Source organism: Bacillus rossius, chromosome 8 (genome assembly GCF_032445375.1).
Source record: "Bacillus rossius redtenbacheri isolate Brsri chromosome 8, Brsri_v3, whole genome shotgun sequence".
NCBI classification, from domain to species: domain Eukaryota; kingdom Metazoa; phylum Arthropoda; class Insecta; order Phasmatodea; family Bacillidae; genus Bacillus; species Bacillus rossius.
This window is the reverse complement of record NC_086336.1, coordinates 42,397,260-42,414,481: the sequence shown is the minus strand read 5'-3', so window position 1 is coordinate 42,414,481 and position 17,222 is coordinate 42,397,260. Positions and strand designations below refer to the sequence as shown.

Below are 17,222 nucleotides of genomic sequence, written 5' to 3'. Positions count from 1 at the left end.
AAGGGAACAGATAGTTGAATATTCAACAATTTTACATTATTTGGTGTTATGCTTTTTAACGTGCGCATTTGATACATGATAGCTAGTCAAGGAACGGTTTAGTAATGTATGTACTGGGAAATCACAAAGCATAAATTCCTGTGTAAGAATCTGAACCCAGAATTACTGCGAATAATATTTTGTAGAGATACGGTAATATTTTTTCATGTTAATGTACAAATTTAAATATATCTGTGATTTCTAGGGCCATGCATTTTTTGCGAGAAAAAAAAATCTGAGACTAGCTGAAAGTTAAAAGCACTGTTTCGTGATTGGGTTAGTTCCTTTCAAGTACTCACATGTCGTTTGTCACCGACACCAAATGTTACAGTAACTCAGTGTGGAAGCGAACGCGACCCTGAATGGCTCCGGTTTAACCAAGGCACTAACTTCCCTCGCAAACGGCCGGCAAACACAAAGTGAATAAACCACCGGTTCGGGTGTACCTGTTTGCAATCTAACAAATAGTTTTTTTTTTTTTTTTGCGAAAAATCCCCGCCCCTAGTGATTTTACGAGAATGTTTTAGTTCTCTTTGTAAAATAAAAAAAGGGATATGGCTCGTGTGTTGTACGTGAATACGTGTACGTAACAGGTAATATTTTGTATACAAAATATACAATACGCTATTTTATGTACGTTATAATCATGTTTGAACACTAAGAAGTCGCGTAAAGGCCAAAAATTATATATTTAAATTTTTTTATTTTAAACCATTTATATTCACTGTAACTATTTTACACTAATGTTATGTATATGCAATCGAATGATTTTGACGAGAGGTGACGATTGAAACGTAAACGAACGTCGTAGCTTCTCCGAGTTAAAAGTTATACTAAATTTAAATCTCGAAACGCCTCAAAATGACGGCGCTTCCCCCTCCACCGCGCGCGATGCGTCACAGTCCTCGTCACTTAGCGTAACGAATTCTTTGATCTCTTAGGCGTCCAGTGGTGTGATTAAATTTCGGACGGAGATGATAGATACCCATGTAGCTGCAACCACCAAACCGTATCACCCCGATTTTGTTATAATTCTTTTTTTTTTTTTTTTTTAAATCGTCTCCCACTATGGAAGCAATTTTAAAGACTTATTCGCTTTAAAAAAAAAAAATGTTGGTGCTTGTTGTAAATGGCTTACGCCCACTCACTCGCTGGTGCACTCCGCGGTTGTACGGGACCGGGCCGGCCGCCCACGGCAGCGCTCGGCGATAGAGAGAGAGAAAGAGAGACGTGGTGGCAGGGGGCGAGGAGGGGCGGCCGGCGGGAGAACTCTCGCGAGATCTTCTCCCCGGGCGCCCCCGGAGAGACCCGGTGGTATTTCGTCCAGGTCGGGCCTCGCCACGCCGGCCGGTATAAATAGAGAGCGGCGCGGACTGCAGAGGCACTCGCTCCTCCGGACTCACCTCGAGAAGAAGCTCTTCCCCCTTCTCTCTCCCAGCGACCGACGCTCCACGACTCCGCGATGCAGCTGGTGAGTTGGCTGAAGAGACGACCTCGTGTCCGGGGTTCCGCGCCCGGCGCGACCTCTTTGCCCGCCTGGCGGGGCGGCGCGTCTAGGCTCGTCCCCCTTTGCGCGCTAACACTCCCGCCGTCCATGTACGTCCCTCAGGTTAGGGCTTCACATCACGAGGTCACACACCGAGGCTTCGGGCTCAGTCTCCCACGGTGTGTAGAATTACAGATGTTTTGTACATCTACAAGAAAACAACTGCGTTACTACACTTACTGGGTTTCTGATTCTTACCCGGCCATTCATGCTTCGCGTTGACTCAGTACCTCCGATAGTCGAAGTTGTTTATGTAAACCGTTCACTGAATATCTTTTCCAGCATTAACTGCGCACATTTATGAGCACGTAAGATTATCTTTTCCAAAGATTTATAAATATGTATGTTTATGACTGAATGAAACATCGATTAAAATGTAAAATTATTATCCAATTTTCGTAAGATATGCTCAGTATTATCTCGAAAAACGTACTTCATATATATACAGAAATAACCATATCCATGTGTTGAACAAAGTTACAAATAGCTTTCCTGTAGTATTCAAAACCATTTCTTTGCAACTGGTTTCCAAAGGATTAATTTGTAAAAGTACAAAAAAAAAATTATTCTGTGTACATCTCTTGCATTTTTTTTTTGTTTTATCACAAATATTTACACTTTGTGTAATGTCATGTATGTAAAAAGGCGTACAAGTATTTGTAATTATCTTCACGTGCACGACTTTATACACCCATGACATTACACTGAAGGAATATATGTTTAGACATATTTGTGGCAGAACAGGTGCAGGAGAAGTATCGTATTCAATTTACAGAAAGTGCCCTTGAAAAAATATCAATGACGAAAATATTAAAACATCCACGGGACCTATGTATATCGCTGTACTGGACTCCGAAATACTTTGATACCGTCCGGGTGTTGGGATCGCATCCACAGAGGAGCCGGCGACGATTTCAGTTTGTTCGAAGCGCAATCTCTGACGGGGCTCATAATTCATGAGCTACGAGAGGAGCGTCACGTCGCTCTTTATACTTTCTATGCGCGACCGCAACACTTGCTCGCAAATGCAGGGTTGGAACGCTCTCAGCCACTCGGCTAGCGACACTTAGAGGTGCTCATTAATTTAGACGACCATCCCGGCGTGTTCGCGTGTTCTGCTATCGAACCACATCCGATACCAGCAGCGCCCGTGCGAGGTTTGGGACGCCTCAGCGATCACGCCAGGTCCAGCATTGTGCACCACGTCTTTCATCTCTCTCTCTTTCATTTTTTTTTTTCTCTCTTGGCGTCCAGAGTTCGCAGTGACTTGGCGCTGTCTTGCCCGTTCTGCGGGGTCTTCGTGGTAACAGGGGCCGGTTCTGCGCCTCCCGGACAGCGTAGCGCGTCCTTATGCAATGTCGGAGATCGCTCCTGTCTTCGTCCGAGTCCTGTATACAGGGCCCCGTGCGCGCCCAGTTTACCTGTCAGTTTCCCACGTGTGACGTCACGTCTGAACGATTAAGTCAAATAACTGCGCGGTTCCGACCGGTCAAACCTCTGGTACATTTTTTTTTTGTAAATGAAACATAAACAGTATAATTACAGATATTTGTAAATCTATACATTTACATAAAAACAAATGGTTCACTAAAAAAAATTGGTGTTCTAATTAATACTGTGTTTCGATTAGTAAAACAGAATCGGTGAACGAGTTGCATCTATCAAGACAAGGTTGGTTGCTATGAAAGTTAGTTTTAAATAATGTCAATCTCCTTGGGTATTTTTAGTGATGGCGGCGTGGACATCGTTACGTCAGAGACGACTCGTAATTGCCCTTCTGTATCGCATCGGAACGTGTCACCTTTATACGGCTTTAAAAGCGTAAATTGTTTCTCTTTTTTAAGTGACTGTTATTATTCTCATTTAAACTAAAGTAGTTAACAAGTTAAGGTAACGTAGATTAACTTTTTAGTTGGATAATTACCAAGGCACTACACACGAAATTTTTAAAATAAAGTGATATAATTTAAACTATGTTATAAAATTTTCTCCTGCCGGGAGACCTTGTAAGTAAATGTACATATAAATAAAAAACTTTTCTTATTTGTTTAAAAGTATTTTTGATTAACATAAAATCACATTGGACTATGAAAATTGTCAGCAATTGGTTGTAAACTCAGGAATAAAATTCATAAAATATTTTAGTCCATAGACTCGTGGCTGAAGTATAAGCGTTGGTGCCGAAATTTTCAATTGTAAAAAATACCTAATGCGGCCTTAAAGAATTGCAATGTTACATATTATTAGATTGAATCTAAAATTGCGTCCATCTTTCAGCTAATAAAGTAAAAATACAGCTGTTTGGATGAGTTTTAGAAATTGCGTTATCACCTTTAAAGCTTAAATTGCTTTGATTTTTTTTCTTAGCACCTGACCGATCTGCAGGAAAGGTTTAACGTTGCGAGGATTATGGTTTTCAACCAAGTCGTCAAGCACCGAGTTAGTTATTAAAAGGTTCGAAGCCCATTAACATATTGAACCCGTAATCTTGATAACACCTTTCGGCACTTAAGACTCGGTGTCACACATCACGCTGATTATTGTTTTAAATTATTTTATCTAAAGACTATTACTAAAATTTTATCTCGATACCTCGCTTTTAACTTTTTTGTCCTGTCACAAATATTTTCAACAGTTTTCACTTTAATTATAATATCACGGGTGTAAAAAAAAGGTACGAAGGTCTTCATAATGATCATCACTTACAACCATGATGTGGAAAAAAATATGTGGCATAACAGAGAATTACAAGGGAGGTATCGGAGGGAGGTATTAAAAATTTATGATTAGGCCTTAAATTGATGTCACGTGGGAAAAAAAATCAGCATTTCGTGTCGTACCAAGCCTTAACTGTGCGACCACAATCTTAACTTTTTTTTATATTTGTGAAATGCGTCGACCTGGAGGTTGAGCGCATGCTGGCAGTTTGATGCTGGAGGACCCTGGTTCGCTCTCTCCTCAGATAGTCATCTCGTGCCTGCTGGCGGCCGCCCTTGCCGCGCCCCAGGTGAGGCAGTTCGCGCCCAACGAGCCCATCCCCATCGTGTCGCAGACGAACGTGGTCAACGAGGACGGCTCCTTCCAGAACAGGTGCGGCTACCATATCTCATCTCCGTTCGTCCCGGTCCCCCGAAATACAAATACACAACAAAAAAAAATTGTGAGCGAGTCTTTGAACACTCGCCAGAGATGTGTAACGTCTAGCCTCGGTAACGAGCGAATTCGTGTGTTCTCGTGTAGCAAAATACACTTGCAATACCAGATTCCCACACGGAATTTAAAGTAAAATTATTTTTAAGTGAATCCGGAAAATGACTTTAAAAATTACTAAACCCTGGAACTGATTTTCGACAAGCAAATTGTTTTTTTAAATAACTGACCATAATTTTAAAAATTCATTAAACAGTTAATACTGCAATGTTTTCCTTTAGGTTTTGTAAACTTTAGTTTGCGCCATCCGCCACAAGATGGCAGCACCATGGTTACGCATTTCCGTTTCGTGAGACTTCCGTTCCATTTTCAAAATTTCTTGTACCAAAAGCCGTAAAACGAGAGCTAAGATGTTACACATAAAAAAATCCCGTGCTTCTTTGACAGCACACTACAATTTCTGCAAGGGTAGCAACCGTGTATTGGTCAAACTACTTGCCTCCCATCAAGATCACGTGGGTTTTTAATCTAGTTTGCTAGAGCTAGACTTGGTGGGCTTTGACGTGATACGATAATTATTTTCTTGAGATATTTGTTTGTTCCGCAACTGGCCAAAACTTCATTTCTGTCCCTCCAAATAGTGTAACAGTCCATTCAGCATCTAAACTTCATTTCTGTCCCTCCAAATAGTGTAACAGTCCATTCAGCATCTGCCTTGTATTCACTGATGTTAACCTGGCCTAGCAACAGCCTGTAAATTTTATCTCCACTGAAAATTTTCACTGTAAATAATTTAGTTGTTTTAATAGTTGAAATACTTTAAATTGTAATTTATTTATCAGTGATCTATTTGTAGACAGTATCAGAGATATAAAAATCACCGAAAATTAACTAAAGTTTACAGTTCTAAAAATTTAAGTCAAGCACTGATCTAAAACACATTCAAATAGCACTATTAGTTCACGATTTTTATTATATTAACTTTCCAGCATGCTTCAGTTCCACCTCAATGCCCAGTAATTTGCTAGTGCACCATCTCACTTGGTCTTCATCGTATAACTGTCCCCCGTGATACCAATTGTTCCACCATTTTTATGTAATGCATCCAAGTACAATGGTGGCAAGAGAAAAAAAAATAATCCGGAAGAGTCCAGATGGATCATTGTGTTAGCAAAAGCGAAACCAAAACAAACTGTACCGTTGCAAGGCAACTAGACCGGACAATTTTTTTATCTTCCCGATATGTTTGTGATAAGATCCGCTCGATACGATTTGTATGGACAAAATATGTATCTTGTCAATACGCGCAATAATTTGAATGTGGTTCCTAATTCATGCTGCCCCCTTGAGGGGGGAAACCAGTGCTTGTAGTGATGTAGTTCTCTTCCTCCCCGCGTAGCTACGAGAGCGCTGACGGCACCCGCGTGGACTCCGCCGGCGCGCTCAAGAGCCTGGGTCCCCAGGAGGACGGACAGGCCATCCAGGGCTCCTACTCCTTCGTCGGCACCGACGGCGTCGTCTACCAGCTCACCTACATCGCCGACGAGAACGGCTTCCAGCCGCAGGCCAACTACCTGCCCACCCCTCCGCCCATCCCGGAGAAGATCCTCGAGGCGCTGGCCTACAACGCCGCCCACCCCGAGGAGGACAACCTCAAGAGGAAGTAGACGACGACGACGACGTTTCTTGTTCCCCCCACCCCCTACCCCCTACCCCCTCCCGCGCGCGGGGCGCCCAACGGCTGAGGCTGCAACCCGTCGAGATGGTTTAGAGGTCGCTGCAAAACATATTTGTTGTAGTTCGCCGACGATCATGCTGCGTTTGCAATGAAGGGAACCCCATCTTGGAGTCCCCAAAAGTCTGCTTGTTATCGACTACAAAATAAAGAGTATTATTTTGCTGTTGCTTACAATCAGTTTCAAAGCCACTACAAAAAATGATCTATGTCTTGTTGCGACCACAAAACTGACTTACCCACAGCCTCCTCCACGGACGCAAGATTCTCCTATGGAGTAATCAAGGTCGCTGGATAGTCCACGCGCGGACCTGCGTTGTAAATAATCTGTAAATTGTTTTTTTTTATACGCTCTCAATAAAAAAAAACTCACATCATCCAAAACCCTGCTGGTGAATTATTTTACTCTTCTCCTTGCACACCCGATCTTTTACCCTAAAATCCCCGTTGATTCCTTTTTTTTTTTTTTTTTTTTTTTTTTGCATCTCCGCGATTCACGTAATTAGTGCGTCTCTCGAGGGGCAACAGCCCGCTGACGTGAAATCGTGTGGAGTTTCAGTAACTTTATACGGAAAGACAGATTGGTCGGAAACCGGTGCAAGCGACTGTTTTTAGCGGCTCTCTTTCGATCAAACTAATAATTATTAGAAAATAATAACTGTTAGCTTTTAAGACAGCAATGTGTCTTTTTTTTTTTACAGAAATGCAATGTTTTTGAGATTCTTCCACGTCACTTTTGGCATTATTTTATTTATTTCGTTCAGTGGAATGACTTTCGTGGTTAATGATACACAGATCTGAAAAAAAAGTTTAAATAACTTATTTATTTACAAGCCTAATTTACACATTTTAACATTCCGATTTCTGAGATATATCATTCTTCGGCATTTTGCTTTGTGCGCAATTCCTTTATGGAGTCTTTTAAGAATAAGTAATATAAAATTGCTTAATTTTGTTCAGGTCATGAATAATTAATTTCTTAGCGAATGGCAAAAAAAATAATGAATCTACATGTATATTTACAAACAAAGGTAAATTAAACAACATTAATAAACATAGTTTTATTTATATATTACATTTCGAAGCTTTATAAAATATTTTGATATTTATGCAAGCACCTCAATATTAATTAACCTTGAAGTATATGTTAATATTTTACATTTACTATACACAACTTAAGCTTTTGTCTCAATATAAGCTTTTTTCTTTTATGCTAGCAAACAAATACTTAAATTCTTCTTAGATCTAATCTTGTAAATAAATGACACCATACTCAAAATATCTATGACACTCAGAATATGAGTTACTTGGGTGAATTGGGACTAGCATGATGACATCACATGGTTACACAATACTATCTGTATAAATGCAAACTTTTTCTGGCATTGTTTATATACTCCCTGCACTTCTTCTCGGGGGAGGAAGGAAAAACTGTGGATTAAAAAAATAAGAGTTACTTATGTGGTGAATCAAGAATTCCATACGTCCACCACATCGCCCAAAGCATTCTTGAGGCAGGCAGATACGTTTCTATGGACGATCAGGTGGTTCTCATCTGCGCAAGCTCCAATATACATGTTTAAACTGTCCCAGGTCATATGTTGGCCTCTTTACTGTCAGGAGATTACTTATTGTTTGATGTCAGCGCGCGAATGAAGAGGAACACGGGAGCAACTATTTATCTATTGATTATGTATTGAGACTAATGTCTCGTTCACGGCATCGTCAATAGATTCATCAGGCAATATACCAATACAGTACTCAAGCAAAAATAAATCAGAGACATCGGGGATAAATGGTCCAAGTCCTACATTTATGGACTAATTCCAACATTTAGCGGTAGTGACTTCGGGAAACAGTTGTAAACGGAAATCAAGATGGGACAGGACGTCTAAAGACCTTCCTGAAACATTTTTACCTCGTAGTACATGTTTATTATGTGTTGAAGCAAAATCTCCCTTCCACCTGATTTATTGGCCAAATTTATCTTATCATACACAGCCCACCCATTCATAACAGAATTTAACTCTAAATGACTTATTTTATTTCTCGCAAGCATACTATCATTAAAGCAAATTAACTGATAGTTCCGATACTACAAATGCATTGATTAAAATATTTGAGTTCCCGGTAAAACATACCATACCTATGTTAATAACTATTTATTAAAATTTCTTTCAGAACCATTTTTGATTAGATTTTTATTAAAGCAGCTTTTTAGTATGCTTTCTTTTCGATGGAGTTTTATTGTCACTTAAGTTTGGAGAGCGAAGACTTTTATTTGTCAATGTTTAGGTTTCTAAACAATTCATACGAAATATATAAAACGGTGATGACCCCTTTAGCAACACAAAATTGGATGCATTAAGTTTAATTATACATTCCTATCTAGTTATTTTTATTTTGTCTCGTCGAATGCGAGCTTGCTAGGGACGGATGCGTACAACAACACAAGTCAGGGGATTTTGTGTATAAATCGGCCCATGACAACAGTAGCCTTGAGTTAAAATATAAAAATATAAATCAAGATGATTGGACAGAGTTTCAAACCCAATTCTGATATTTTTTACCACTATTCCATCTCTCTTGGGAAGTTAAGATAACAAATGAATTTTAAAAAAAGAACCTTGGTTGTTTACGTTACTCTCTAAAAAGAAGGAATTACCAAACAACTTCTGTCAGCTTGTCAATTTCTCTTTTATTCGGCAAGGATAGAGATCCAACACAAGCCAGAATATTTTTTTTTGTAATTATTATTTTTATAAAATAATTTATCGTGATTCACTGAGTTTGAGTTAGAAAAACGTGCGTTTGTTATCTCCTGATTATTTCTGTCAATATTTTGTTTGTTTCTCAAAGAGCTCCTGATTATTAATGTCAATACTATGTTGATTTTCTCCGTGTTCTCGTGGTTAATTTTGAAGAGAATTCTGCTGATATTCTCCAAGTATTTATGGTTATTCCTGAGAATAAAATCTATGTAGGTTTTTATTTTTTAATGAGACAAACAATTTTATTCAGAGTTTTATTTATTTAGTGAATTTATGTTACCAAATCAGGACATACAATGATTTTTATCAGGTAGCATTTGGCATTCAGACAAAAAAGTTTCATTACCGGACGATTACTTTGTCTTAAAACAACTGAAAAACACTATCAGGTGTATTTCAAACAAACACAAAAAAAGATTCATTACTCAGTTGATTACTAAACCTTGAGACAGCTGAGAAACAGTGACATGCAAAGCGATTTTCATTTTCCCTTTAAATCCAGTGAAGCCCTCATTCTATTGCGATTGTGAGTGAGCATCCCGCATTCCACATAAAATATAAATGATATTTACCTCAATACAATATGCGGTGACATTTGTTTGCAAGAATCTGGACTACCTGCAACAAGTACTTTTGCATGAGATAAATCAACTCTCGCTGCTGAATGAAAACATTATAGCCAGTTGGAGCCTTTTAGACTTGACACCTTGTAGGCTTGTAGCTTTGTATCCTTGTAAACTCGTAGCCTTGTAGCTTTGTACCTTGTAGACTCGTAGCCTTGTAGCGTCGTAGCCATGTAACCATGTAGCCTCGTAGCCATGTAGCTTTGTAGCCTTGTAGCTAAATGTCGTTGGAGTAGTTGATTCCAACCGTACATTGGTGATCGTATCCTACTAATAGGGTCGCATGCTACTTTTCGTTATGCCATTTTCGTTAAATGCGCATAGTCAGGTATGCAGTATCGTATCCTACTGATTTAATAGTATCCTACCGATGAGATATTATCCTTCTAATGCAATCGTATCCCCACTGAGGAGATCTTATCCCTCTGGTAAGATCGTACCTGTCTGATGAATTGGTATCCTACCAAGTTGAATTTTTGTGAAAATTATCGTTATTTTCGTTAAATGCACTTCTTTTTTATGTGCTTCCAAATTTTTTCCCCTTTTTTAATAATTATTCTAAATATGCTTCCTTATTTGAAATATTGCTTCCACATGTGCTTCCTTTCTTGATTGTGCTTACAAATATTCTTCATTTTCGTTTATTGTTAAGTTTGTACTGTGGACTGATGACTTAATGGTTTCGGAGATGCCTGGTCTATACACCTGATGTTGTTAATGAGCTGTTTAAAATGTTCGCCAAGTATCGAAAAATTAGACCGGATCACCAAATGAACATGCCTGGCCAATCTAATAGTTGTGCCTGACCAACCTGCTATATGTGTCTACCCAACCTGTCTGATGTGCCTGGTCACAGAGTGGATATGCCTGGCCAACAAATGGATGTGTCTGACCACCTACTTTATGCATCTGGCTACCAACTGGTCGTGTTACCCTGACCACGAACTGGAAGTGCCTAGCAACCAACTGGACGTGCCTGGTTGATCGACTGTAATGTGGAGATGCCCTGAAAACACATGCCAAGACATGCAAAGGACTCTCTTGGCTTTCTAAGAAGACTGTAGAAATCCAGAAATGCTTGTAATTTGCTTTCTTTGTGCTTATGTAATTTATGTAATATTTTTTTTTTTTTTTTTATTGAGCCTGTCACCTTTTTTTTTAGTAAACTGTGGTGATATCTACTGAATTACCTTTTTTGATCAAGTTTCTAACCAAGCACTCTAATCAATCGATATATAATGAGTAATTTGTTTGATGATTTTTGGAATATTTTCAAATATCTATCTTAAGAATAACAGATTTTCAAGATGATAGCCCTGGCTGCTGACAAGATGGCTGATGTAGAATTATACTACTGCACTCTAGTGGGTAAAAATCAAACTAATATGGTAGAAGCGCCCTCTAGCAGACTATGTGTGTACTAGTGCTTCTGAAAACAAGATGATCTAGCAAAATTAAACAAGATGGCCGCCATGAAGTCACACTGGCTGTCGTAATAACTACCTTGGCATAATGGTGGGAGTTCAATCTGCTGGTGGCTTCCGTGTAGGAAGGATTTATCACCTTTTTTTTTTTATCCACGCCAGTTTAGAACCGAAGACTCTATGATGTTACAGCATGTTTTTACTATAATTTTATTGAATTAATTTGTAATGAATTTTAAAAATTTCTCGATTTCCTTACTTTATAATTACATATTTTCAAGGTAGTAGAACATTTTCAAAACTGCTGAATCTTTTTATTGGAATTTTCTTAGGCCTAAATACACATTTATGTAAATTTCAAAATTTGTCGCAATTTTTCTAATAATAATAACGTATTTTCAAGATGGTGGACATGACATCACTATTTAAAATGACGGAAGGTTTTAGAATCCAAAATTACAGGTGTGATGTAAGCATATTTTATATTAAAATTATATTTAAATTTTAATTAAGTATTTTCACATTTTTATTACTAAATTTCATGTTTACTCGCGCCGGGAATCAAAGGGAGGACTGAAATGCATTAGGTAACTATACAGTTGAAGTAAACCATATTTTTATACATTTTTTAGTAATTTTTTGAAACATTTTTGTTAGAAATTAAGAATTTCAATCTTACGGTCAAGGTTAAGGTCATGATATCTTCAGGGGATTTTGGGGAAAATTGCCCCTCCCTGAGTAAAATTGTTTTTCCCGAGGAATTTTGGCCTCTCCAGATTATTTTTAGGAAAAAATGTAAATATTCCTTAATAATGGGAGTTTTCCCCTCGAAATAGGGAATCTTTAGGGAATTTTAAGATGTTTTTGAGTAAATTTGAGGAGATTTGACATGAAGATGGCTACCGTGAAGTCACAATCCAATATGGCGGATCGTCACCGCTTACTATAGCCTGCAGTCTGTCCCCGGAGCCCCATTAGTATACTACTAAAAGTAGCTATATTTAATATTTAACAGGCTTATTGGTTATAACAAACCTCTTTTGTTAACCCCTTTTGTTTGCCAAACACTCCTAAAATGTAAATAAAATCATCAGGATAGTTTGAAACATTTCAGCAACAGTGTTTGTTCTCTAACATGGACCACTGGTATATGGTTAATGCTTTCATTGGATCTACTTGCGTGTCTATGAATATAAAATGTAAATTAACTTTATGACATTAAAAATGTTTTCAAACCGTGTGCCATTTATAATCATGTGTAAAATTTGTTGAATTAGAGAAATAAATGTGCAAAACCTTTAACGTAATGTGTTTGGTCATAAATTTCACATATTTTTTGTTTACATATTTCTAACCGAGAAATATATTAATTTAAAACTCTTAAGACATATTGACAACGATTTTTAAAAAAATTACAAGGAAAAAATCAGGATAAAAAGACGAACTTACACTAAAATTTTAATTTTATAAATCTAAAAAGCTATGTATACAAGCATAGACTTTTTAATTTTCTTACGGCGAAAATGCTATCAACCACGCGTTAGTTTACAAAAGAGTTTTTTTCGAAGCTATATGTTTTTTTTGATGTCAACGTTGATAACTGCCCGAAATAAACGGAGAAATTAATTCTGGTCACGTCATGGAAAAAAGCCGATGCACAGAAAAAAAAACATTTTCTGTTGTTTTACAAAAGATTCCTTTGGCAAAAAAGTTGCCAAGAAATAGTTTGTAATAATACAAGAAAAAATATTGTAACTTTGTACAACCCATTCCTATGGTTATTTTTGCATGTATGAAATACGTTTTTCGAGATAATACTGAGTGTTTCTTTAAAAAACGGTGCATTTTTTTATTGTAGTTTTACTAAAACTTTTTTTTTAAACCATAGAAATGGTAATCGAATATTCAACTACTTTACTTTATTTTGTTTATCATTCTTATTATGTGAACAGTTAATACTTAAAGCTGTTCAGGGCACGATTTACAAATAACTTTTAACTCTTGGAGATACTGGGGCAACACCGAAAGCATAACTGCGCTGGTAAGAATCCGTAAATATTTGTAAATTTACATGAGTTCATCAGTGAAGTGAAGGTACGCACGCGACCTTAACACCCGACAACTAACGCCAAGCCTGCCTTCGCGCCGAGGATCCGACTGGTTCTTCAGATCCAAATGGCACGCGACCGTGTAGGTCGGCAGGGCTGCGGATGACGTCACTCCGCGCCTCGCCTCTCGAGCACACTCCTCGACACGTCTCTCCCCATCACACACACGCGCGCGGCCTCCAGACGAGGCCGGTTCACACGAGCGGGCGCGCGCGCGGGAGCGGTCCGTTACGGCATCGCCGGGAATGTTTCCGCTTCCCCGGGCGCGACCTCAAGGAAAGTCAACCGAACGCAAGACAGCGGAGAAGATATACGAAGAGATGCTTCAGACGGGACTCCAAAACAAACTCTTCCAGCTTTCTCCGTTAGCATCGCCGCAGGAATCCGCTATATCTGTCCCTGCATCACTTCGAAGGCACTTAAAGCGGCAGACTCTCACACACAGCGACGACAATAAACTTCGATCAAGTGCTCTGAGTAAACAATGCGAACAGTTGACAAAAACGGCTTCGTTCAGAAAAGACGATATCGGAATGGGCCACGTCTACCTTCGGGTAACTTTCAAGTTCGCCTGTACTTCGCAACACGTGGTCGAATTTTCCCACAGTAATGAAGAATTCAAAGATTGAACTACATGGATTCGATAGGTGATTTCTATGGCCATGAGAATTTTTTTAGCTTAAATATGTCCAAACCAACTGTGTATTAAAACTTTCTAGTACTGTTTGTGATTCTTGGTCATCTGAGTTTATTTCAGATGCGTGTTTAGTATCAGCACACCAATTTTAGCCACACAATGCCAAAGAAAATGCGTTGTGCCAAATAAAGTAATGACTTCTCTTGCCGACGGCCGCAAATTACAAGGGAACAATCGCTATCGCGAGCATACCTTATTGCAGTCTAATGAGCAATCAGATTATTTCGCGAAAAATACGTGCCACTACTGACGTCTAGAAAAAATTTCTCGAGACAGACTAAAAAAAAGTTTTAAAAGTTCAACAACAAACATTTAAATGCGTGATAGTTTGTAAAGGTACGTCATGGAATATTAAACATGAGGCTGTAACAATGAACGTCGAAGAGAAATGAGCCATGCAGAAAAGTGCAAACGAAGTCAGTGCATGCTTAACTCAGATACCAAAAAATCTAGTGGCTCACACTTATCTCAGAAACAACTTGAAAAAAAACTAGGTAACTGTTACCCAGACGATGGCGACTGCAAGGTAGACCGAAACGTCTGGGAAGTCTTCACCTTCAACGCGGCTAGAACCCAGAAACCAAGAAATTCCAGACAATGGTTGTGGTAGCCTGCGTTCCTAACCAACTTGTTGTTCGAAAGTGATTTAAATGCAAAGTTAACTTCAAAACTTTCGTGACTTTGCATTTTAAGTTTCTCCGAGCTGTACAAATAAAATTCTGTACTTTTACCAAAGATCACATTGATATGGTTAGTTTTGTATGCATGAGATACGTTTTCAAGATAATAGTGAGTGTATATTACGATAAATGGCGCAAATTTTATATTTTAATTGCTGCTTCATTCAAGCACAATTTTTTAAACCATGTAAAAGATAATCTAATATTCAACAATTTAACATCAAACTTATTATGTGCTCATTTAATACTGGAAAGCTATACAGAGAACGGTGTACAAATAACCTTAACTATTGTAGGTACTAGGACAACACAAAGCATACATGCCCGGGTAAGGATCCGAAACCAGCATAACTGTGAACACAATGTTGTAGCGATACATTTATTTTCGTGTAAATGTACAAATTTACAGATATCTGTAATTTTACATAAATATTTCTGTTCCGTGTACAAAAATAAAATACCAGTGTGGTCCGTGCCTTGTCAAGTTATCGCCGACACAGGAAGGAATGCTATCTCCGGAGAAGAAGTGTCTTACGCAACCACGCATCTGCCCAGTCCCGTCAACGTAACTACGAGGCGTTTCACGGAAGACATTAATGAATAGGGTTTATTAAATGTGTTTTCCCCCATCGCCATAACTTTAATCTTCACTCTTTTATGGTCACCCGAGAAGCCACGCATGAAAATACTGACAGCTTGCGTATTTCCATGCAATCATTATAAATCAATAGTAGTAACGCAGTTCTTATTATACGTTTGTCACACTCCCCTAACGCAATGCATCAAGATTGATTCCATTAATGCTTTTATTATATACTCTTTTAGGTAGTTTTCGAAGAAAGACTACCTATTGTAGCGTAGCCGTTACCGTGGTGCGACATCCGAAAATTTTTTATATAGTTTTTCGTTTCATGGTCCATATACTTACCCCAAAGCTGTCGTCAACTCAAACTTATATATAAATATATATAAGCTTTTTTAACTTTTTATGGACACAATAACCGCCATTATTTTACACACATCACTTCTAAACTGATACATAAAATCTAGTAATATAAAAACCTCGGTCGACATAGTTAATGGCCAAAATCCAAATAAAAGGATAGAAATGGGGTGGTATTATTGAAAAACAGAAAAATAGTTATAACTCACATAATACAACGAATAACTCTTTCGTTTGAACATATTATAACTTTTAGGCGTAATACCAAAAACTTTTGTCTAAATATATTTTTGATACGACCAACCACAACTGCAAGGGATAGAAAAAAACAAAGATTGGATTACAAAAAAAAAATTCATAACTCCCTTAGTAGACACACAATCTAATCCGTTAAGATTGTTTGTAAATTTTATATTTTTTGATTAAAACTTTTGTCTGAATTTTTTTTTGTTTAGACGAACCATTTTTGCAAATAGTTGAAAAAACAGGGGTATAATTAAAAAAATAAAAAATAAAATTATCGTACCATTTCCAGAATAAATAGGTACTTCGAGATCTATAGCCTATAGGCTGTGCCAAAAGGGATTTATTTTGTTATCTGAAAGTGTTCACACCGATGAGCCATGTTTCGTAATGGATTATTATAATATATGAGTAAGAATATAACATTGTACTTTACTCCGAGTTTGTGTTTTTATTTTCGTTAAATTTAAAAACATATCAATTACAAATAAAGGCATGGCCTTCTACCATATTTTATAAATTAATTTTCTGCATTTTTTGCAAATATATTTAACTACTATTGTAGTCTGTCATACAACTTATTTCAAATTTGACAGACCAAATGCAGTTCTAGTGGTACTAATATTATTACTGTCGCTTGTAAAGTATTGCATTATATTTGTTAACGAAAACTGACAAGCACATGAAGTTGCTCACAAACAATTTTGACAGATTATTAGTGGCAGAAGAGTACCAGGACCACTGGTACTACTTTTGGAAACTATCAAATTTTAGACAATTACTTGAGACAGACCATACTTGGTTTTTTTAGATGAATCAAATAAGTCTGGTGTGTGTTCTTTATCCTTGTATCGCATTCTATGTGTAGAGACCAGATTTTATAGTTTTATTTTCAAGCCAATTTCGTTTTTAAAACAGGAGATTTTAGTTTTATTGTTTTCTATTTTTATGAACTCTGTTTATTCATAAAGATAGCACCATTTACAACAAATACGACACTTACTTGTTCAATGATACTTACTTTACCAAAACAGTGTCATTTTGACTGATGCATACTAATTATTAATATAATTTGTAATAAGCATGTCAACAATACAAATAAATAAAAAAGTATTTGTGCGTTTGAAAAATGTACCGATGTCGTAATGTAAAATCAGCTTCTAATAACAGTTTCAATATAAAAAAAATAACATTTTTCCAATCTATTTAGTTCATATATTTTGTTACCAAATCCATTGAATTATATATATTATAAGAACTTTT

At 37.6% G+C, this 17,222-nt stretch overlaps 1 protein-coding gene across 1 annotated transcript; it reads left to right on the top strand.

Annotated features, from left to right (window-relative positions):
* Positions 1–1,307: 1,307 nt before the first annotated feature.
* On the top strand, positions 1,308–6,857 carry LOC134534798 (endocuticle structural glycoprotein SgAbd-3-like). The gene is made up of 3 exons (XM_063373386.1): positions 1,308–1,510; positions 4,548–4,675; positions 6,135–6,857. The coding sequence occupies exons 1-3, from the start codon at positions 1,502–1,504 to the stop codon at positions 6,400–6,402; spliced, it is 405 nt and encodes a 134-aa protein (XP_063229456.1). The 5' UTR covers positions 1,308–1,501; the 3' UTR covers positions 6,403–6,857.
* The last annotated feature ends 10,365 nt before the right edge of the window (positions 6,858–17,222 follow it).

Excerpts from the sequence above, each read along its gene's own strand:
- LOC134534798 (XM_063373386.1), top strand. Across the intron at positions 4,676-6,134 it reads GACGGCTCCTTCCAGAACAG|CTACGAGAGCGCTGACGGCA; the intron begins GTGCGGCTACCA and ends CTCCCCGCGTAG.